The 24357-nt window shown below is 40.7% G+C and overlaps 2 protein-coding genes across 4 annotated transcripts in view; one reads left to right on the forward strand and one right to left on the reverse strand.

The window, feature by feature from the left end:
* LOC132389295 (activator of 90 kDa heat shock protein ATPase homolog 1-like) overlaps positions 1–22112 on the forward strand; it is a 38632-nt gene extending 16520 nt beyond the window's left edge. Inside the window, exons 6-10 of one of the 2 annotated variants that reach the window (XM_059961806.1) lie at positions 5570–5698; positions 8530–8631; positions 11278–11329; positions 12739–12822; positions 17272–22112. In XM_059961806.1, coding sequence (XP_059817789.1) covers positions 5570–5698; positions 8530–8631; positions 11278–11329; positions 12739–12822; positions 17272–17372 — 468 coding nt within the window. In that variant the 3' untranslated portion in view covers positions 17373–22112. Of the gene's footprint in view, positions 1–5569; positions 5699–8529; positions 8632–11277; positions 11330–12738 lie in introns of both variants that reach the window. The other variant, XM_059961810.1, reaches the window with a different exon arrangement.
* LOC132389253 (exportin-1-like) overlaps positions 19542–24357 on the reverse strand; it is a 134438-nt gene continuing 129622 nt past the window's right edge. For both annotated transcript variants that reach the window (XM_059961752.1, XM_059961757.1), the window contains exon 25: positions 19542–22662. In XM_059961752.1, the coding sequence (XP_059817735.1) occupies positions 22516–22662 (147 nt within the window). In that variant the 3' untranslated portion in view covers positions 19542–22515. The remainder of the gene's footprint in view (positions 22663–24357) is intronic.

The raw sequence follows: 24357 nt of genomic DNA on the forward strand, positions 1-24357 counted from the left end.
ATTTATCCAACATTTAGAATTCTTAATCTGTATAGCCCCTAGACTGGGTTCCTCTTCCTCCCCTATTAACTGCTTTGATAGTATTTTAAATGATCATTTTTGTTCTCCCTAGAGTATGACGTAGTAATAAGCAGATATGCTATGAGCTCTTCACCTCACTATCATTACTTTCCTGAACTTGTCAGTCCTGACCAGGTGGACAGGAAATGAACAGTTGAGGCCTCAGAGTAGTACAACTTTTGAATAATATTCATTAAACAAAATCTTCAATGCTCCTGGTCTTTCTAGTAGCTATCAGCTTTTTCTGCACAACACCACCACACAAAATGCTGGTAGAACACAGCAGGCCAGGCAGCATCGATAGGGAGAAGAGTTGTCAACATTTAGAGGCCGAGACTCTTCGTCAGGACTGACTGAAAGGAAAGATAGTAAGAGATTTGAAAGTAGTGGGGGGAGGGGGAAGTGCGAAATGATAGGGGAAGACTGGAGGGGGTGGGATGAAGCTAAGAGCTGGAAAGGTGACTGGCGAAAGTGATACAGAGCTGGAGAAGGGACAGGAGGTCTCAGGAGAAAGAAAAGTGGTGGGGGGGAGCACCAGAGGGAGATGGAGAACAGGCAAACAACTAAATATGTCAGGGATGGGGTAAGAAGAGGAGGAGGGGCATTAACAGGTATCCATCCCCCTCTTTTTCTTCACTACATCAATGAGTGCATTGGCGCTGCCTCTTGCACGCGTGCTGAGCTCGTCGACTTCATTAACTTTTCATTAACCAGAGGCGCAGGTTCAATCCTGACTTCAGATACTGACCGAGTGGAGTCTGCACATCCTCCCAACGACCAGGTAGAGTCAGTAGTGAGGAAGGCAAATGCAATGTCAGCATTCATTTCCAGAGGACAAGAATATAGAAGCAAGGATGTAATGCTGAAACTTTATAAAGGCACTGATGAGGTCTCTCGGAGTATTGTGAACAGTCTTGAGCCTCTCATCTAAAAAAGGATGTGCTGGGATTGGGAAAGTCCAGAGGAGGCTCACAGGAATAATCCTGGAATGAAAGGGTTAACATACGAGGGACACTTGATGGCTCTGGTCCTGTAATCACTGGCGTTTAAAAGAATGAAGTGGTGGGAGGGAACCCCACTGAAACATTTCAAATATGGAAAAGCTTAGATGAGATTCTTCAACCTTTTTAATGCTCTGGACCAATGCCCCAGGCTGGGAGCCCCTGGCTTCGAGTAGACCTGCAGAGGATGTTTCCTATACTGGGGGAATCTAGGACCAAAGGACACAGGCTCAGAATTAAAGGGCATCTTTAAAACAGAGATGAGGAGGAATTTCTTTAGCCAGAGGGTGGTGAATCTGTGAAATTCATTGCCAATGACAGCTATGAGGCCAAGTCATTTGGGTATATTTAAAGTAGAGGTTGACAGATTTGTGATTAGTCAGGGATCAAAGATCACAGGGAGAAGGCAGGGCAACGGGGTAGAGGGGGATAATAAATGAGCCATAATGGAATGGCGGAGACTTGACGGGCAGAATGGCCTAATTATGCCCCAAAGTTGAGCTGAGCTCGTCGACTTCATTAATGTTGTCTCCAACTTTCACTCTGCCCTCAAATTTACCTGGTCTATTTCCGACACCTCCCTCCCCTTTCTTGATCTTTCTGTCTCCATCCCTGGAGACGGCCTATCTACTGATATCTACTATAAGCCTACAGACTCTCACAGCTACCTGGACTATTCCTCTTCGCACCCTGTCTCTTGCAAAAAGGCTATCCCCTTCTCACAATTCCTCAGTCTCCGCCGCATCTGCTCTCAGGATGAGGCTTTTCATTCCAGGACGAAGGAGATGTCTTCCTCTTTTAAACAAAGGGGCTTCCCTTCGTCCACCATGAACTCTGTTCTCAAACGCATCTCTCCCATTTCCCGCACATCTGCCCTCACCCCATCCACCTGCCATCCCACTCGGGATAGGGTTCCCCTTGTCCTTACCTACCACCCCACTACCAAATACATTTTTCCCTCTTCCCCCTCCCTCCCTGCTTTTTGCAGGGATCGCTCCCAACGCGACTCCCTTGTCCACTCATCTTCCCCCCCCCCCCCCCCCCCCCCCATCCCTTCCCACCGATCTCCCTCCTGGCACTTATCCTTGTAAGCGGAACAAGTGCTACACCTGCCCTTACACTTCCTCCCTCACCACCATTCAGGGCCCCAGACAGTCCTTCCAGGTGAGGCGACACTTCACCTGTGAGTCGGCTGGTGTGGTATACTGTGTCTGGTGCTCCTGGTGTGGCCTTTTATATATTGGTGAGACCCGACGCAGACTGGGAGACCAGTTTTGCTGAACACCTACGCTCGGTCTGCCAGAAAAAGCAGGATCTCCCAGTGGCCACACATTTTAATTCCATGTCCCATTCCCATTCTGATATGTCTATCCATGGCCTCCTCTATTGTCAAAATGATTCCAAACTCAGGTTGGAGGAACAACACCTTATATACTGGCTGGGTAGCCTCCAACCTGATGGCATGAACATTGACTTCCCTAACTTCTGTTAATGCCCCTCCTCCACTTCTTTTTGCATTTCCCCCTCCCCCCACTGCTTTCAAATCTCTATCTTTCCTTTCGGTTAGTCCTGACGAAGGGTCTCTGCCCGAAATGTCGACAGCGCTTCACCCTATAGATGCTGCCTAGCCTGCTGTGTTCTACCAGCATTTTGTGTGTGTTGTTTGAATTTCCAGCATTTGCAGATTTCCTCGTGTATGCTTTTTCTGAAACTGGTTTTCCTTAAAATTCCTTAAAAGGCTGATAAGGGGGGTGGAGGGGAGGGAGATGGAGCAACTACTTAAGTTTTCTGTTTGTTAAGATAAATACAGTGCCTATAAAAAGTATTCACCTTCCTTGGAAGTTTTCATACATTTAGAAGATGCATTTTGACAGCAGTTATAGCCTGTGGATAGGTCTCTGCCATATTTGCGCATCTGGACACTACAATTTTTCCCCATTCCTCACAAAATTGCTCAAGCTCTGTCAGATTATATGGGGATATTGGGTGAATAGCCCTTTTCAAGTTTAGCCACAATTGAGTTGAGGTCTGGACTCTTGACGGCCACTCCAGGACATTAACTTTGTTTTTAAAGCCTTGCCTGAGTAGCTTTGACTTTATGTTTGGGGTCATGGTCTTGCTGGAAAAGAAATCTTCTCCCAAGTCACAGTTTTATTGCAGACTGCATCAAGTTTTCCTCCAGGATTTTGCTGCATTCATTTTACCCTCTACCTTCACAAGCCTTCCAGGGCCTGCGGCAGTGAAGCAACCCCACAGCATGAAGCAGCCACCACTATGCTCGATGGTAGGGATGGTGTGTTTTTGTGCATTGTTTGGCTTGCGCCAAATATAGCATTTAGCCTCATGGCCAAAAAGCTTAATTTTGGTTTCCTCAGACCATAGAACCAACTTCCAGCTGACTTCAGTGTCTTCCACATGCCTTTTGGCAAACTCTATCTGAGATCTTGAGATTTTTTCAATGGTGACTTTCTCTTTGCCACTCCCCCTGGTGAAACACCTGGGCAATAATTGTATGCACAGCCTTTCCCATCTCAGCCAGTGAAGCTTGTAATTCCTCCAGAGTTTCATAAGGTGTCTTGGTGGCCTCCTTCACTAGTCCCCTTGGCACAGTCAGTAGGTTTTTGAGGACTGCCAGCTCTAGGCAGATTTACAGCAGAGCCATATTCTTTCAATTTCTAGATGACTGACTTAACTGTACTCCGAGGGATATTCAGTGACTTGGAAATTTTCTTGTATTTGTCTCCTAAGTTGGGCTTTTCCATTTCTTTTTTAATAACCTTTTTGCAGAGTTTCTTGCAGTGATTTTTTTTTTTTGTCTTCGTGGTGTAGTTTTTGTCAGGATACTGACTCACCATCAGTTGGACCTTTCAGATCCAGGTGTATTTTTACCACAATCAATTGAAACACCTTGACTGCACATGTTGATCTCCATTTAATTAATCATGACTTCTGAAACCAGTTGGCTGCACCAGTGATTTGGACTGTCATTTTAAAGGGGGTGAATACTTGTGCAATCAATTATTGTTTTATTTTTGTAATTAATTTTAGTAACTTTGTAGAGATCTGTTGTCACAAAAGTCTTTTTCTGTTGTTCAGTGTCAAAAAGGCCAAATTAATCCACTGCAATTGAATGTTGTAAAACATGAAAACTTCCAAAGGGGGGGGGGGGTGAATACTTTTTTTTTAGACATTATCTTTTGTTCTCTCTGCCATTGAAATCAGTGGATCTACAGATGTGCAGGTATAACCTATTGCAGGATCAGAGAGTGGGTTGCCCAGCACAAAATTTGGGAATCTCAGCAAACTGAATTGAATGAAGTCCAGCTTGGAAATAGATAAAGTAATTTGGGACTTTGTGCACAAACACATCTGGCATTGCACAGCACAAATATCAACTAATGAAGCTGCAATGATAAATTGTGTAATTGTGTTTAAATTATGTATTTGGAATTGATTAATTCTCCCATTTCTCCTGTATAACCTTTCCAACTCCAAAATAAAAGCTGTAAAATTTGCACTGTTATGAACAGTGGCAAAAGATTGTAAAACCAAAATTACTGCCACAGCTGGCATAACTGAATGGTTTGTCCCTAGTGAAAGTTACTAATGGTCATTTTGACCCAAACTGCTTCAGAATGTGCAAGTGATAGGTGTGGGAATGAGAACAGTTCTGACTTTTGCAGTTGATTTTTTTTTTGGTACAGTTCTGCAGTGAGTAAAACTGATCATCCAGCATCCCAACTTTTTGGAAATCTTGCTCATCCAGCATCTGGCTTGTTCTAGTCTGAAGCATGAACTGTTGTCCAGTTTGCATACAGGATGTATAGACAAAGTTGAATTGGGGTTAGGAACATGGGTGGGTTTGCAGCCAGAGTCTGAAGTACATTAATATATTCTGCTCTTCAGATTTTAAAGTTCTACACTACATATAATATTTATTGAAAGGTGAAATAAGGGGTTGTGTCCAAATCCAGGAAATTTGTAAGTCTGGCATTGCCAAAGGCCTAGAGCTGTGGGATAATTGGAGCTTTACAGCACTATAAATAGTTTCATGCTCTACTACTGATTTTATTTGCACTGATTCATTTAACTAGAAAATGATACATTTTACACATTGTTTAATTGGTCTGGTGGAAAGGAAACTGGAACGGGGCAGTGAGTGATGTTTTCATTTAAATGAACATTTCATTTCTGTAAGTTGTTATGCCAGATAGTCCCTGAATCTAGTGGCTAATTATAGCAGGGTTTTGGGAGAAAGGTGTAAAATAGTACTAATTGCCTGGTGTAACTAAATCTAAGATTTTAAACAGGATATACCGCTCTCAATTTGTGCTGTGTCATAGGTTGTAATTGCTCAACAACCAAACTTTTTAGTCAAAAGTTTACTTTGTGCATTTATTATGTTCATTTTATTATTTACTAACTGGGGTGGGGTAGGGCTGTCCAGTCTGCTGCTTTGTGTAGTTTGAAACCTGGAGTTTTTTTCCCCTCCTGTTTTAATTTTTCAGATTGCTACATCTCAGTTACCTTCCCAGACTAAATCTGTTGGGGTGAAGATTCCAACCTGCAAAATTAACTTAAAAGATGAATTTATGACATCACCAGAAGAGCTTTACAAGATATTTATTACAGAAGAGGTAAGTGTCAGTGTGACGGAGTGTGTTCTTTAAACACTCAGTACATGTGCACAATTATATTTACGCACAGAAGCACACCGCGCTGCCTTGTCATTGTGCACTTCAATGTCTCCCACCCCTGTATATTCTAATAATCAAACATAATTTTTAATATGATTGTAACTGCATTGGAGTGCATCATATTCTGATTTGTGTGTAGTCTTGGGTTAACTGTGTGGGTAATTAAAAATGGAGTGATCTGTTGCCTTAAAAAAAAATAGGGCAGATCGCTCTTGGTGGAGAAAGAGAGAGTTGCTAGGAGTTGACACTTGACAAAATATTGCAGAGCTATTCATTGTGTTTCCTGGCAGGTAACATTTTATATTAGCAGTTTTATTTTTGCTAATTTTTAAGTTTGACTTTGATGCACCAAATAAGCAGCCTTGCACGAAAGTGCTAAGTGATTCCAGCCATTGTTCTTTGGTCAAAAACCTATGTATCCGTAACAGTCAGCTAGCAATTTAAGTGGGTGGAAACAAATGACATAGTTTGCCCTTGTGTCAACAGAGAATGTAACATGAAAAATCTGAGTGACAATCAGGTCTGTGCTTGCTGTTTTTCCAAGAACTATTGAGCACTTGCTTGAATCTTTACCCTTTCTGCCACTTTCTTCCTGTCACTGAACTGTTTTTATAGGACAGTGCAGTATGCCCAATGGAGGTGGTGGAGTGTGATTAAGCCTCAGTGCTGGGAATGTGTGGCTGGGAAGAAGCTGAAGTTAGTTTGCTGATCCTTCCACTGAATATGCAGTATTTTGCAGAGAATGAGTTGTATCCATTTAGTTCTTCAAGGCCTCTACTGTATTATAAAGGGGGCTGGGGAAGATGGGATCACTGCTTTGTGGACAGTTTTTTGTGTCGGGTTAAGAACTTTATCTTCAAAGTAGCTTGTGGTCAATTCAGGCAAAAGGTACATTGGTGTTGAGGAAGGCAGGCTTAGTTACTTTATTCCATGGTCTCACCATAAACCTTTATTGTTGGAGAATAGCGTTGTTTAACAGTGGTAGGTTGGTGTAAGACATTTTGGCTTGCTGATTTTTGAATGCAAGTCCAATCCTCTTGCTTCACTAAATGAGTCAATGGTGGCTTAGCGCTCTGGTTCCAACTACAGCACTGAGCATTTTTCTACATACTGCAGCTGGGTTATTAGGGTTGGAATCTTTTTGTCCTTGTGGGAAACACTTAGTCACCACATTAGTTCTGAAAGTTTGTTCTATCTCTGGAGTTCAGGGCTGATGCTTGGGTTTGGAGCTAGGTTCAGCAGTATGAGTCGGTTATATAGTGTTGGTGAGGCCACATTCTAACTACTGTACACAATACTGATCTTTAAGGCTATAAGTGCATTGGGAGCAGATCTGAAGTTTTTTTTAGCCTGGTATCTAATAAATGGTAAGGCCTTAAAATGGAACAAATTACACTTGTCTGCAAGAGTTTAGAGGTAGGGCAATTGAAACAAGATTTTGAAGGGTCTTGACAGGATGGAAGTGGAGTGTTTTCCTTTAAGACTAGGGATCATTTAAGAATAAAGGATTCTCAACTTTAAGACTGTTAAAGTGACTTTTTTTTGAGTCATGAGTTTTGGAACTCCCACCCAACCAAAATTGTGGTGATAGTATTTTAGATGTAGTTTAAGTTGAAGGGTTGCCAGGAGTACACTGGAACATAGAATTGAGTTTGCAGTCAGATTGGCCATGACATTAAATGGCAATTGGGGGTGGGGCTCTGAGTTACACACCACTCCTGATTCATGTTTTTAATACTATCCTTGTGGCTCACAATGACTGACACCAGCTTTGTGGTATCATCAAGCTTGAATAGGTAATACTGGATCCCCTGTATAGACAAATCAGAGGCATAGATTGTCATAAGGCCCTAACTGCTCAATGATCATGCTTTATTGGAAATGGCCTTACTTATTCCTGCTATCCTTGCTCTTAATACATGCTGACAATTATGCAGTACCTTATTTGAAAATCCAAATACACTACTTGGCTGTCTGCCTCAACATTCCAACAGATTATCAAAGTTTCTGCTTTCACTGATTGTCTGCCCAATCCTATTTCTATGTGTCTTGATCCCAACACTTCTACCATTGATGGCATGCTGAATGATCTATAGTTTCTGGTTTTCTCTTAGTACTGGGATTACATTGGCTGCTTTCCCATCTATATTAAATGCTCTAGAATCTGTAGAACAATTGTATTTTGTAAGTGTAGGAGCTTTGGGGGCACTTTTCTTTGGGTTTTCATTTACTTAATTTCCTACAAGATTTCTTGATGCCACATTCAGTCAAATGCTGCTTTGATGTTGGATGGATATGACAGTTGAATTGAAATAAGGTGACAAAGAATTTGACTCGAGTCATCTAAGAATAGACTAATTGGGGGGGGGGGGTGGACTTTATGAAAATTATTCTTCCTCTGGTGTGCTTGCCAATTTGGAGTATCTGAATAATTTGTCCTCAAAAATTGCAGCCTGGAGGTGAGGAGTAATCCTCATAGTAGATCTCAAAGGCGCTTTTCGTAGTGTGATAATTTGTTTGGTCTTGATTGGAATTGGTTCTTGATTTAAAAATTAAGGTTAATTTATGATCAAGTTATTTTTTTAAAAATGATCTTTTGAGGATCTTCTGGATTAGAACATTAAGGGAAGTTCTTTCTCTTGCTGAAGGCTGACTTGGTTATTTGCATGGAAGGAATATAGATTCTAATTGTGATTTGAGAAAAGAGATTTGCCTCAAACAAAAGAATTGGTTTATTCTCGTAACTATATTGACTGTCTCCTAATTTTCAGCTTGTCCAGGCTTTCACACATGCATCAGCTGTTGTCGAGGCTACCAAGGGAGGAAAATTTCGATTGCTTGATGGGAGTGTCAGTGGAGAATTTTTGGAACTGGTGAATATGAATTTTATATTAGTCTTACAAGTTGCAATTTTCCAAAAATGCAGCTGAGATCAGAATCTAAACCATTTCTGCATCTTTGCTCTTGCCCAAATCACATGAGCAGTTTGCTCAAACCCCTGGTAAAGACAGTGCTATGTATTTTGTAAGAGGATTACTGAATATTTTCCAAGGTCATGTTACATCAAAAGGTTTGCAGAAGTGGCTTGGATAAACAAAAGACAAACTCCCAATTAGCTAGATCTACAAATCTATAGAACAGAATCAATACTAAAATACTTACCCAAGTGTGTGTGGGGGCCCCTCCTATGGTAGAACACCTTCTGTCCTGTGGATCCATAGCACTGCTCTCTGCTGATAAAGGCCTCAAAGAATGACCCTCAAATCCCCAGCCACTCTACTTTTATAGCCATTATACTCATATAAAATGCTGAAGTGGAGCATCTGCTTGAAGCACTGAACCAGAACCAATCATTACTTACCACTACACTTAACAATTCCCTTATCTATTTTCATTTAACTTTCATGTTCCCATGCTAAATTCCCATAGCGTAATCAAAGCTCCTGCAGCTAGTTCTGTTGCATTCAGGGCCACTTGTGTTGAGATATTTGACAAGCACAAAGATTACAATAGTTATGAAGTAAATTTAAGTTTTTTTCATTGGCACTTTCAAAAAATTACCCCATGTAAATGTTTTTTCCAGTTTGCTTAATTTGCCAGCTGTTCAGTATACCTCCAGACTTTGAAGATGAGTTGGCCTTTAAAACTTGGGAGGCCATTTGGCCCATGTACTTGCTAATACTTTCTACCAGATCTTACTTTCAGCACTTCATTCATTGCTCTTAAGCTTGTTGCTCTTCAAATATAAACCTAAGTGCAGTTTAATTCAATTGACTTTATTTCTTACATTCTTCACATACATGAGTAAAAATTTTTATTGTCTCCATCTGAATGTGGAATGTGCAAATTATAATTTGTAATAAATGTGCTGCAAGTTGTATGACAGAACAGACAGTATAGGTTAGAAATACAGTTGTATCAATTTGAATTAATCAGTCTGGCCTGGTGGAAGAAGCTACCCTAGAGCTTGCTGGTCCTGGCTTTAATGCTGCGGTACAGTTTCCAGGATGGTAGCAGTTGGAATAGTTTGTGGCTGGAGACTTGGGTCCCTAATGAATCTTCGGGCCCTTTTTCTACACCTGTTGTAGATGCACTAGCCTGTCTGCACCACTCTGCAAAGTCCTGTAATTGAGGAAGTACAGTTCCCATACCAGGCAGGATGCTCTCAATTGTCCCCCTGTAGAAAGTCAAACTTCAGCTGTCAGAGGTGAAAGAGGTGCTGTTGTGCTCCCCCCTAGATCCATTGATTTCAATAGGGGTTACCTGTCTTCATTCCTCCTGTAGTCCACAACCAGCTCTTTTGTTTTTGCAACATCAAGGAGAGGTTGTTTTCTTGATACCACTATGTCAGGGTGATGACAACTTCTCTGTAGGCTGCCTTGTTATTATCTGAGATAAGGCCAATCAATGTAGTATTGTCAGCAAACTTAATTAGCAAATTGGAGCTGTGGGTGGTGACAATTATGGTTGTACAGGAAGGGGCTCCTGTGTTGAGGGGCAGAGGTGAGGGTGCCTGCTGTTACCACTTGCCAGCAATCTGACAGGAAGTCCACGATCCAGCTGCACAAGCAGGATGAAGGCCAAAATCTCTGAGCTTCTTGTCAGGCCTGGAGGGAATTACGGTGGTTGAATGCTGAACAGTAGTCCAAGAAAGAAATAGACCTTTCTATTTGCTTCACAATTCCTATGTGTTTCCCATTTTAAAACACTTGTCTCCCTTCAGGGGATTATCTTATGAAGAAAATCCTTGACTTATTCAGTTCTGCATAGAACATAATACATCACAATACAGTCCCTTCAGCCCACTGTTGTGATGACCATTTAACCAAAGATCGTTTTAATACTTTCTCAGTTATAATTTTATAGTCCTGGCGACATTTCATAAATCTCATCTATCTGCATATTTTGTGTTTTATCTGGACAGTATGAGTCCTCGAGCTGGGATCTGACTAGTGTTGTATGCACTAGTAGAATCAATCTTTTGCATTCTACAACCTGCTAAAGGATAGTGTACTTTACCATGGAGAGGATGTAAAAGTGATTAATTGGGGTGTTGCCCAGATAGGAGGGTTTTAATTATGGGAGAAAGTGGATAGGTTGTGTTTGTTTTGCCTGGAGTGAAGGCAGCTGATGAGTGACAAAACAAACGTATACGAATAGGGCAGATACCCACATCTGGCTCATCAAAACAAGGATAGGTTTAAGAGGGGAGGAGGGAGCTTTAAAGGAATTTAAGAAATTTATTTTGACATTGATATCTGTACTTTGCTGGTGAAGGAGGGGATGGTCTAAGATGCATTTCGACCTTAAGTAGGCAAGATGTAGACAAAAATTGTCCTAACTTGGGCATATTGGATTTGTGTAGATCAGAATACAGGTTAAGAATATGGTGAACCGAAGGTCTTATTTCTATACTATATAACTTTCTATAGCAATAGCAAGCACATTTTGAACAGTGTGGGGTTGGAAGAGGGGTAGTTGCATGTAAATATTTAACTCTGTTTAATTTTGCTTGCTAGGTTTCTGACCAACGGATTGTTATGAAATGGAGGTACAAGTCATGGCCAGCAGGTAGGTCTCTTTACATCAAGTGTTGAATGTAAACAAGTGTAGGGAATGTACGTTCTAAAAATGTTCAAACTGTTATGAAATTCCCGTAACTGGATCACTTACCAGCAAAGATAGAGAGGTCCGTTGAAGTCTGATGGTACTATTTTTAAAAGTATTTATTGATAAAGGGCACAAAAATAAGTTTAATGCAAACATACAGATAATATACGTCATCAATACTAAATCTGAGCACGGGTATAATAATAACCGATAAGAAATAACTATCATTGTCTAGGGGTTACTGTATTGTCCGATGGAAAGATAAGTTACTATCAGTTCGTTCAAGCTGCAGCGTTGTTGGGTTTAAAAGTGATGCGGTTTAAACTTGCCCAAGTCTTTTATGATGTCAATCCGTTGAGTCAGGAGCGGGTTTCCCTGTTGTTAGCTAAAAAGCCATTTTCTGTAGTTTCTGCTGTTACATGGTCGCTTCTGGTGCGTCTGAGGGGGTGATGCAATCTCTCCCTCAACCAGCCCACTTTGCCCGAGGGCATTCACGTAGCAGGGCATCTCAATCCACAAATCTGTCTCCAAGAGACAATGGCCATGTCCTGTAACTTTACACTGCTATGGGGAGGAGAAACGCGACATCCTGCACGTCTCCCCCTCATGTCTTGGGGCCCCCCGTTTGACTCACCCCAACAGTGATCTGGCGATTCTCACGAAGGAGGGGGCTAATGACGTAACAAAACCTATTTGCGTCCCAACTGCTCAAGCTTTATTTGCTCTTTGCTACACTATCTGCAGCCATATAAAGTTGCAATTACACATTGGATATTGAAAAGAAAATTTTCATTTATTAGAATGCACAACACATGTTGGGTGGGGTTCTTCCTCAGCCTTTTCACTTTCACCAATGAACTTCTTAGCTCTTCACCTCTTCCAATTTCACTTCCTACTTTGTACTACTTCCCCTCCCCCACCTTCCTACTCTGATTTCCCCTCATCCTTTTCAGTCCTGATGAAGTGCCTTAGCCCAAAATGTCGACTACTTATTCTTTCCTGTGGATGCTGCCGGGCTTGCAGAATTCTTCCAGCATTGTGTGTTGCTAGGGGTTGTTGTATACTAGAATACTTGAGTTTAGGATTTATGTGATTAATTCAGCAGCATCAGCTTCATAAGTGAAGGAACCAGACCTATCGGATAGCTAAGCACCATCTGACACCAGGAAAATGTGCATTAAATCAGTTTTGTATGCAATATGTTGTTTTAATTTTTAAGTGGTTTTCATATTTGACACAAAGCATTTTACTACTTTTTCCACTGATTTTTACATCAACATGGATGAGTTCATATTTCATGTCTCAGTTGCCCTAAAGAAATGTGGCTACCATTATATTGAATAATTTAATTGCCATTGGATTTCTTTCAGAACACTATGCGACTATCAAGTTGATGTTTTTGGGCAAGGACGATGGAACAGAACTTCAAGTGGAATGTAGAGGTGTCCCATTAGGTGAGGAAGATCAGACAAAAGCAGGATGGCAGCGTTACTACTTTAACGGAATTAAGCAGACTTTTGGATACAATGTACGACTGATCTAATGGGATAGTTTCTCAAACCCATATCTAACTTATGACTACAGAAAAGCTTTAGACCTTTGTTCATTTCACTTCTCTGTTCATCCTTTGTTTACGGTCAAGCCAGCCTGCAACTGAGGCTTTTAAGCATCCATCACACAGTGGTATGTTTTCCAGCTGCTAAATTCTCATTCAGTAAAAGTCTTGGAATAATTTGGAAACTGGCCCTGAGCTGTGAAATTTCAAATTGCATTTAAACTCCCCCTCGCACACTATACTAGTGTGAAATGCCAGTTCTGAGTCTTGAATGGTACTGTACTTTGCTGTAAAATTTTAGGTCTATGAGTAAGTGACTGTTCTTGAACCAGATTTTTCAAGGCAAGAAATTTCCCCAATTATACTTCCATTCCCTGAAAAATTTCATGTTTGTACCTGTGCAGAGGAAGTAAGAAATGCTATTCTGATTTAACTGAATATGCTAATGTGCCAGTGAATGGAGCGAATAAAAGTTAGGAGAAACCAAGTTAATAGTTCCACGTTTGTTTTGTTGCCGTTGTATGGTGTAGCATTTTGGTGAAAGACCACTGCTAAGAAATTGTACAAAACAGGTTGCTGTCTTCAACTAAAAATGACCATAACACAAATTGCATTGTCCTAAAAGATAAGTAAAACTTGCATTAGTGATCACAGGAGAAGAATGGAATTTTCCTTTGCAAATTCTGATGGCATTGGAAAGGCTCCAGAACTGGATGCTTGCCATTTTCTTTAATTTATTTTACACAAAATTACTGGACATTAGCCCTATATTGGCAGAATCAGAGCAACTATGCTCTTGGTCTCTGGCAAGATCAAGTTTATTTTAACAGCATTAGAGCGGAAATGAGATTTACAATTTATCTGGTAGGAACAAAATGCGCTGAAGGACAAGTGGGTATTTTAAAATAAAACATTGGATTGAGATCTCACTGTTTAAATTGTTCTGACACATTACAGTCAGCTTTTAATTATCTCCTAAAACTTTGCCTTAGTTCAAATGGAATCTAATTTGAACAAAATGAGCAACTATTTAAAGCTGTCCTAAAACTTGTTCAAGATCAGTGCATAGTAGATGAGATTTATAATTTTCTAGTGGTGAAGCCATGGCATTTAAAGTAGTAAAATTGAGGGAAATAAAGAACGAGACTCTTGTAAGGAGCAAATGTTGGTAATAGCTCAGTTGGGCAGCCCTATTTCGAGAATTGTCCAGTCACTTGACAATTGCCAGCTCATGATCCTATTACTGTCGTCTGGGTCAAGTTCTCAATATCAAACATTGCTTTGTCAGAACATTTCACTTAGTACCATTGCAAATAAACAGCTGAGCTGATTAAACTGCATGGTAGGCATCTTGTGCATCCTGCCTTTGTGGAATGACATTTTAAGCTTGATCTGTTTTGTAGTTTGGGACACTGGACTGGCATATGAGTTAAACATTGTACCCAGTGACTGTATTTGTATCAGAACAACTGCTGCAGGCTGGTTGTCTATTCCCATGTACATTACACTATCACAAGTTGCTTTATTAAATACAATTTCTACTTAACCTTTGTGTACTTTTGTTTCAGTGAATGTCTTTAATTGATGAAATGTAGGCACCCAGGCAATGTTAACTGAATGATTCTTAACGCAAATGCTGAAGTTTCTGTTTGTATAAAAAAAAGTGAAGTGAGGATTACTGGGGTTGCTGTTTATACCAAGTTGCTAATATTGAATTAATTAATTCAATTTGCAGTAATCTGGACATTTTAAATACATCATCTGCAACAATTTTAAATTACTGAAGGATATGCTGAAAGCATCGGTGGGGGGGTGGGGGAATGCTGCACTTCCTATTCTCTTTGAAATTTAATCCATGACCACTTTTGAGAGTGGCAGTCTAGTATGTATTCCACTCTTAAGATAAGGAAACCATCCTGAGTTTGTCCTGAGGGAAAATTTTGCCTGACACCTGTTGGAATTCTTTGAAGACATTACAACTAGAATAGATAAAGGGGATGCAGTGGATGTTGTATATTTGGTCTTTCAGAAGGCCTCTGACAAGGTACCACAGAGGAGGTTGCTTACCAAGTTGAGACCATGGCATTACAGGAAAGTTACTGGTGTGGTTAGAACAGTGGTAGGGGACAGCGGTAGGGATAAAAGGATCCTTTTCTGGTTGGCTGCTAGTGACTAGTGATGTTTCACAGGGTCGGTATTGGGACTGCTTTTTGTGCTGTAAATCAGTGATTCAGATGATGGAATAGATGACTTTGTTGCAAAGTTTGCAGATGATACAAAGATTGGTTGAGGGGCAGGTAGTTTGAGGAAACCGGTAGGCTGCAGAAGGACTTGGACAGATTAGGAGAATAGATGAATGGCAAATGAAATACAATGTTGGAAAATGCATGTTCATTACCTTTGGTAATAGAAATCTATGTGCAGACTATTTTGTAAACTGGGAGAAAATCCAGAAAGCAAAAGATACAAACAGTTGTGCAGAACCCCCTCCCCCTAAAGGTTAACTTGCAGGTAAATCAGTGGCAATGAAGGTAAATGCAATGTTTCAAGAGGTCTAGAATACAAGAGCAGGGATGTGATGCTGAGGCTTTATAAGGCACTGGTTAGACCTCAGCTTGAGTATTGTGAACAGTTTTGGGCTCCTCATCTGAGAAAGGATGTGAACTTCCTCTGAACCATCTTTCAAGCCAGCACAAAAACGAGTCTGGGAATAAAAGGGTTATAAGAGGGATGTTTGATAGCTCTGGAATTTAGAATGATGGGGTGGGGGGGGGGGGGGGAAGGACCTCACTGAAATGTTTCAAACGTTGAAAGGCCTAGTCAGAGTCGATATGGAAAGGATGTTTCGTATGGTGGGTGAGTCTAGGACAAGAGGGCACAGCCTCAGGCTAGAGAGTATCCATTTAAAAACATGCAGAGAAATTGCTTTAGGCAGAGGGTAGTGAATTTGTGGAAACTGTTAGCACAAGCAACTATGTAGGCCATTTAAGGCCGAGATTGGTGAGTTCTTGATTGGACACAGCATCAAAGGGTGGCGGGGCGGGGGGAAGGCCACCTCACCCACAATAGTGGCTGCAATTCCAACTTAGCCATCACTGGAACCTACAAAAATCAGAATGGAAACAAGTATCTTAAGTGCTGACGGGTTGCTTAAACTAGTAGAACTGGACAATGAGCAAAGCAAGCATATGTGTAATGTTATTGCAATAGAAAATGCTAACACTAGGCAAGTCTTCAAGGTGACATGCATTTCAAACAGTTAATTTAAACATCTTTTCAAAGCTTGGAATTTTACATTTCCCTTGCTTTGGAGTGTTTGTGCATGAATTGCATGAGGTTTATTTGCAGGTACCACAGGTTATTAAGGCAAATAGAATGTTGGCCTTCATTACTAGAGGGATTGATTTTAAAAGCAGAGTTTTGTAACAACTGTACAGGGTATTGGTGAGGCAGCACCTAGAGTATTGTATGCAGTTCTGCTTTCTGCTTCAAAATCCTGGCTTTAAAGATGGTGCAGATGTTTACTAAGTTGATTATGAAGATGAGGGTTAACCTACGGGGTGTGAGAGTCACATGAGACTGCACACGCATGAATTTAGGAAGTGAGGAGATCTTACAAAAACATTTAAAATGATAGAAGCAAGTTTGAACCATTAAGAGGTCCGTGGACAGCAGGTTGGGAACCACTGAACTAGGTGATGGCCTCAAAGTTCAGGGGAATAGATTGAAGTCAGATGAGAACTCTTCCCAGGGAGTAGTAAATCAGTGGAGGCTTATTAAATATATTTTAGACATTAAAAAAAAAAAATTTTTAAAGAGTAAGGAAATTGAGTTATGGGGAAAAGGCAAATGAATTACATGGGCATTTCATTATGTAAAATTGGGTGTTCCACTTAAACTTGAGATTAAAGATTAACTTTGGCATATTGAGTTACAAAAGATGCTACATGATTTCTTTAAAATGGGACTGCCTCAAGCCATTGTTTTTGATAACAAAGGGGTTGTATATAGTCAGCAATTCAACTTCAAGCATAAGTATGCCAAATAAAGACAAATGGAGCAAATTAAGGCAGTTAAAGTTGAGTACCAACTTCAAAGGAACTTGGATGAGTTTTCACAAATCGACATACAGAACTAATGTTTAAGCAAGTTCAGTTAGTTTACATTGCAAGTTTTACTTCATTTCAAAACACCAATGTTGAACACAGATTTTCTATAATTGTCAATACTTATACTGTTTTTAAATATTTTAATGAAACCCAATAGAAGTCTTTCTATAATGCACACTGAGTGTGGGAAACAATGGAGCGATTTTTTTTTTACTATTTATGGATGTTATTTACTACAGTTGCTGCTAGTACCTACATTCACAAAGAATGCAGATGCTGGAAATCTGGAGCAGCACAAAATGGAGGAACTCAGCAGATAGCATCGATGGAGGGAAGTTGACAGTCACAGTTCACGGGGCCTTGTTTCTTCCCTGAAGGGTCTTGACCCTAAACACCAACTATTCATTTGCCTCCACAGCTGTTGCCTGGCCTGTTGCGTTCCTCCAGCATTGTGTTGCTGTTGGTACCTCAATGCCTCCTTTTAAAAATCAGTAAACCTGCTGAACATTTTTTTCTAATGTTGCCTGTTAAATTCAAAATCGTTTATCACTGTGCAGGTGTTTTGACATGAACTTGCCCAAAGTAAAAATATGAATCAAATTGTATCCATGGTATGGAGCTAATTTTGAAAATCCTCAAGTCTGTAATAGCATGGAGTTTATTAGCTCTTATTTACCCAGAATGGCCAAGAGGCAAAAGCACATAGCTGCTGTTAACAAGCTTCTCAACCACCCATTAGAATGGAATCATACTATTTACCCTCTGTATATTTTAATAATATACCAGTGAAATAAAACAGTGTGATCTGACTATATCACACACGTAACACCTTTAGATCTAAACAGAATCATGCTTGATGGTAATAAGTAAATGACAAAATAGAACAAATTAAAACAATGCAAATTTGTGCTATGTTTTTTCATTTTGTATGAGAGAACAGAAATACGGAATGTATTGCTTTTTTCATGTTTCCATTAAAAATCATGTTATATTAAAACAATATGATGTAAACTGATGAAATTTACCTACCTTAATGTACGTACTGATGTAGAAGTGGAAACCTTGTACAATTTTGCCAAACTCATAAGGAATACAGAGGCAGTGAAGAAGAATCATCGCAACTCATACTAGCCTATCAGAAGGGCAAGTGGTAGAAGTGTCAAATCTTCATACCAATGCTATGTAAAGGGGTATTTAATGAAAAGATTGCAACAAGGTTCATCTTACAACTACTTGACATTACTGGATAATGTAACCCTGTTCACTGGCACAGCACTCACCAGCTTTTTAAAAAAAAACAACAAAATTAAGCAAGGTTTTCCACTTGTCTTAATAAAATTTACCCCACAACTGAAAGAAAACTTTGTTTGCAGTTCCTTCCCTTCAGAATAAGAAAGCATGCTTTGGGTATTACAAAACACTAAAATGACATCAAGATCAAGAGTGGTGAAGGAATAGTATAAAGAGCTGGAGGTAAAAGATGGCCCAGTAGTTGATAGGCTGAGAATGAAGGATGGCAGGAAGAATTAGCCCAGTAGGAGACTGAAGGGATTGAGTTGGGAAGGTGGATAGTAGGTTGATGAAGTTCAGCAATAAAGCCTTTTCTAGGTGTATGTACACGGAGTATAGATCAGTATATAACTTTGAGAAGTTAAATTTTGTATTACAACATGCTGTAGAATACAAGAGGGATACTATTGTGTTAGCTGTTCTTTCATGGGTGCTTCTAGACTAGCTGAATATCATTTTTCCATCTGGATTTTTGTTCTTGAAAATAAAATCACTTTTTAAAAAAATCTAATCTCAGTTTGACTGGGACTCTAGAATTTATAGGCATTACTCTGAAGGATGCCTCAGCTGCCAAGAGTGGTCATTTCATTGTATAAAATTCAGCTGGTAATCTCTCGTCCCAAACATGTTCTGTAATGTTTCTGTGAAAAGTTGTGATAAAGCACATTTGGAATAACACTGGGATTCTACAGCACAAGATGTCTCCAACTTCTGTGGTCCTCTGCTTCTATTAAACTCAAACAAAATGGGGGCAAAATTTTCTGTTCACTGCCTCACCCTACACCTTTGTCCTTCAACCAATTTGTCAAAAATAAGCAGAGAAAAAGGAGACTCAGTGACCAGAGATCAAGCAATCCAGTGTGCATGGGGGATAGAGAAGGAAATAGTCAAAACTTGTGCAAATAGAGTGCATTACCACAAGTAGTTACCTAGCAATGAAAACCAGCTATCTTGTTGCTAATGATATGATTTGGTGTTACTCTTTCCAAAAAAAATGCTTATTATTTAGTACACACATGGACCAGAGTGGCACTACTAACAAAAAAAAACTTAAAGTCCTGCTGTATTTAATATCACTCCTCACAGAGGAAAATCGAATTGTTGAAAATTTAAAGAAATGATAGTAAATATTTTATGTATTAGCACACAAGGCAATTAAAACAAAGTACAAAACATGATAATGTCACAACAAGCTCATCATTAAAATGCAACTACTGACTAATTTATCGAATCTTATTTATTAAAAAAAGTCAACATTTCTATTCTAATCTTCTTAATTACAACCTGTACAAGTTTGCTTTAAAAAAAAAGAAGGGAGGTACTCTGAATAGCAGGAGGTTGCAAGTTTATGTATACTTGCAATATCCTGCCAAAAAAAGCATTTCTAATACAGTGTAACACAGTTAAATTACACAGATTTTTTAAACAAGACTTTCTGTACAAGTATTGAAAGACAAGACAGTTCATAGTCAACTTCCCAAAGCAATAAACAGAATCAAAAAATGCACACAAGAGAACCCAATTTGCACAGGCGCACACACTGTGAATAGAATACTAGTACTGTATTATGCGTGTATAACCCAATATTAGTGAGACCAAGGTAGATTATTTCCAGTGACTGCCACAAACACAAAATTAATCCCAGGTTATGCTATCACCCTTCCTGATAGCACATCTTGACTGAGACAAGATACAGAGAATGAGGCGGAGGTAGGGGAGAAGATGCAATGTTTTAAAAATAGTAATTACCAAATTTGCTTCTCTTGGACAGGGCTGTATTGAGACAAAAAAGCTTAGTTGATTATCCAATTCATGAAGACTCAAATCTTTTTAACAAGAAAAGGCACTAAGAGACAAAAATATTCCATCTGTTGTGTTGACCAATTCACCTGCAGACCTATTGGCTAATTCAAAAAGTCGAGGTGCTGAAGTGAAAATACCTGCATGAAAATCCATTTAATGTCAATCTAGCTTGTCTGCAAAGAGATTTAGAATGTCTGAATAAAAGATACTCTTGGACTAAATACTAACAAGCTGTTAGAATTTTTTTTGAACAGGATAGAGAGTTGACAAATACCTGTACATTACTACATGTGCAGCAGTACCACAGAATGTTGTGCAAAGACAAACTATGGACTTGCTGCGTTCACAAATACGCATCAAGGGAGAAAGAACAGGCCTCTCCTTTTAATGGGAATGAGAACAATAATAATGTCGCAGCTCTCAGTGAGTTCACAGCTAACTATACATGCGGGGAAGGAGCAGGAATTACCACAGGAATAACTCAAGCTGTAAAGGATCCTTCAAAATGGAAGTACACAAGACATGCTCCAATAATTCAAAAGTAAACATCAGAAATACTGTACTAACGATGCACAACACTGGGCTCCCTCTCCTGTCAGAACTGAAAGGAAACGCCACCAAAGCTGAATGGAACATTGCATACGGAACCAAGTGAAACAAGGGTTTATACTAGTTTGTTTCTTCAAAGCAACCCCTCTTCCTTAATCAAAATTACCCCATCATTTCCTTCTGTAGCTCAATTAACCCTTTAATCAGATGATTTAATACTGTAAGGTAGAGGAATGAATTGGTAAGCAACTTGAGTATTCCCATTTTTCAAATCCAGGCAAGCATTCTTTCTCCTGGCTACGAATACCAGGGTTTCTGTCAGTAATATTCCCGTTGCTGTCACCACCCAAAAAGAAATAACACGTGTGAATTGGAATTATAAACTATTTTGACTGCAGAGTGAATGTGAAGTCCAAGTGGTGCAAGAAGAGGACACAGGATAAATTGAGACAGAAAAAAAAACTGCAGCAAGAAGTACAGGTCACAACATACCGATGATCCACTGATTCCTTACAGTTCAATGTGTGCAAGGTGTTCACACACAAGATCATGATCCGGGGTTCGACCACGCAAGGTAGGGAGGAAAGGGTGGGGAACCACTGAGAGCAGAAATGCTGAAAACGAGGCAGGAAGCAGGGCGAGGAACACAAAGACATGGGGGGGGGGGATTGAGATGATTGCGGGTGAGGGGGAAGACAGAAAGCAGGGCAGGGGGTGAATGTGTCAAGGGCACAAGGACGAAGCCAGGCAAATGCCAAAACAGACAATGAAGAAGAAACAAGGTCCAGGATGGTGTGCAATGGAATAAATGAAATACCACACCTCTCGTGAGACAGAAACCAGCTCCACCCACATAGCTGAGCCCCAGTACCATCTCTCAGCAGGAGGAATGTCTCCCAACACTGTTTACACACGCACACACAGAACTAAGTGTTGCACAAAAACCGGCACATTTGGCGTCGAGAGAACGGATACTCCTAAAAAAAACTGAAGTGCTGATACGTTTTAAAATATCCATATCCTTACCCCAACCTTCTGTCCTCACTGAGCAGAACCCTTTCAAACCCAGAAGGAGACACACTCATTCCTCTCCACAAAACCTACCTTTCTTCCACATAGTCCCCAGACAACACAACACCCTGTTAACCAGGAGGCACAGCCCGGCATGTTCTCTGAATGAGGTTGGGGGAGGCTGGCGAAGAAGGGTTTGAGGCTAGGCACATGCTGAAAACTTCACAGCATGTATACATGGTTAGCATGAGCAGGTTATAAACTACACCAAGTCCATCTCTATCCTCAACTCGAGCCCTCTCAGACACAATGAACAACTCCACTAACCAATCCTCTTTTAAATCACACCCCCCCACCCCAATCATTCTGAGTACTTGTGCAAATGAATAACTTCCTTTCCGGGCCCCCCCACCAACCACAACCCACCTTTCATTCTAAATACTTGGATTAATTCATTCAATTTCTCTTGCTCTTTGCAACTTGATACCACTAACCCAACTAACCAGTCTCACCTCAATAAAAACTCGATGTTTAAAATGAACTCTGACTGCCTGACTGAGGAAGAGCAGCTGTAGATTTCGACGTTTGGGTTCACAATTTGCAAGCATAATTCTTATCCAGAAAGGGAAATAAAATAGAACTGGTATGGGATAATACCTCTAATCTTATGACCAACCCCTGCTGAGCTATACGGAAACTGGAATCGTAAAACATCCTTCCACACGTGATAGATGGAGATTCGTCCCACTCTCTTTTTCTCTAATTCTTCACTGCCCTTCTCTCATTCATCCCCACCCACCCCTACTGCCCTCTTAACACTTTGGATCCATTCAGTCGCACATCTCCTCTGCTATTTCGTGCGGGTTTAAAATCCCAGGCACCGTCATCTGAAGCTTTCTCTTCTCTTCCTGAGCCTGGCGCAAGGCAGATTCCCTTTCTTCCAGGAACAAGTCTGAAGTATCTTCTCCGCCAAATTCCTAACAAATGATAGAAGATGAAAGGTCAGCCTGGTTATTCTGCAGCAAGACCAAGAAGGAAATCAGAGAATACTGTAAATACTCAGCAGGGCTACGGGAAGAGAAACTGACAAATGTTTCAGGTCTGAACGAATGGTCTCCATCATGAAATGTTTTCTGCTTCTTGCTTTACACCTGCAGCACCTGTTTAATTTTTACTTTCCACTGAGAGCGATAGGAACAGTCGGGAAAGCCTGTAGCCATTAGTGTAATACTGAGAGTGATAGGAACAGTCAGTGCAGCCTGTGGAACATGATTACAGGTCAACGATCCAGGTTCAATTCCGCCACTGTAAACAGTTAGAGTGTTCTCACTGTGACCACTCTGGTTCTCTCCTACGTTCTGAAGATGTACAGACGAGTTGGTCACGTGGGTTTAATTGAGCGGCATGGCCTCGTTGTCCAGAAAGGCCTGTTATGCTTTTATTTTAACAAAAAAAAATTTAAAAAGCACACCTGCTCTCTCCTGTCCCAGTCCCTTTTTACCAATATTTCTGGAGGCACATAAATGTGAGAGATAAAGGCTCCCTTCTTCAACCCGATTTTGACAGCTATTGAGGCTGTTGAAACTTTGAACGCCCTACAGAATTGTTACAGCATATAATGAACCTGTCAAGTCCACTGAGCCAATAGCAGCTCCTAATACAGCAGTCACATCTACCCCAGTGCCCACTTTCTTCACATATGCAAACTACTTCCCACAATTGCCTTTCCAAACCCCTGTTCAGGTATCTGGGGCGTCCACTATTCCAGGCCAATGAATTCCAGACCACTAACCACAGGGGATTTTAAAAACATCTTCCTTCCACCGACACCTTCAAACAAAGGAATTACAAAACCATACGACATTGGAACAGAAGTGAACTATCTGGCCCATCAAGTTGGTTCTGCTGTTCCATCACGGTTGATTTGTTATCCCTCTCAACCCCATTCTCCTGCCTTCGCCCCATTAGCTTTGGTGTCCTCACTAAGAAACTATCAACAAGCAGGAAGAGGTTATTCAGGATAGTTCTGCCATTGAATATCAACATGGCTAATCATCCAGATTCAATAACTTGCTCCAGCTTTCTCTTCATATCCCTTTATGTAACACCTCTTGAATACATTTAATGATTTGGCCCAATGGCGCTCTGTTTTATCCCTCAGATTCCTTAATGAGGACATTTCTACTCATTGACAGCCTACATCCTGTATCCCTAACCTGAGGGCACTGGTTCCAGATCTCAACACAATCAGGAACATTCAGACTGCCCAGCCCAGTGAGGTCTCCTCTCATTCTTTCAAACTCCAGTCAATACGAGCGCAGGCACCCTAACATCTCCTCATACACTAGCCCTGCCATTTATGGAATTAGTTTGGTGACCTGTCACTTTACTCTATCCTTCCTCAGCTGACACCAGAACTGCCTGCCTTTGGTACACGCGTCCACATCCTATGATCTGCTGAACGCTTGCATGGTCACTCAGTTTGACCAAATCACACTGGAACCTCTCTGCATGGTTCACTCTACTCAGGCGAGGCCTGCTGCTCACTAGTGCTGAGCGTGCTATCACGCCAGCCCTGGCAAACTCTGTTAATCGGAGAAAGGGCTGGGGGAGTCAGCTACAACTGGACCAACTAACATGTGGCTCATGACTCTGGCTCACAAGGTACACCC

This window comes from Hypanus sabinus, chromosome 2 (genome assembly GCF_030144855.1).
Source record: "Hypanus sabinus isolate sHypSab1 chromosome 2, sHypSab1.hap1, whole genome shotgun sequence".
Lineage (NCBI taxonomy): Eukaryota > Metazoa > Chordata > Chondrichthyes > Myliobatiformes > Dasyatidae > Hypanus > Hypanus sabinus.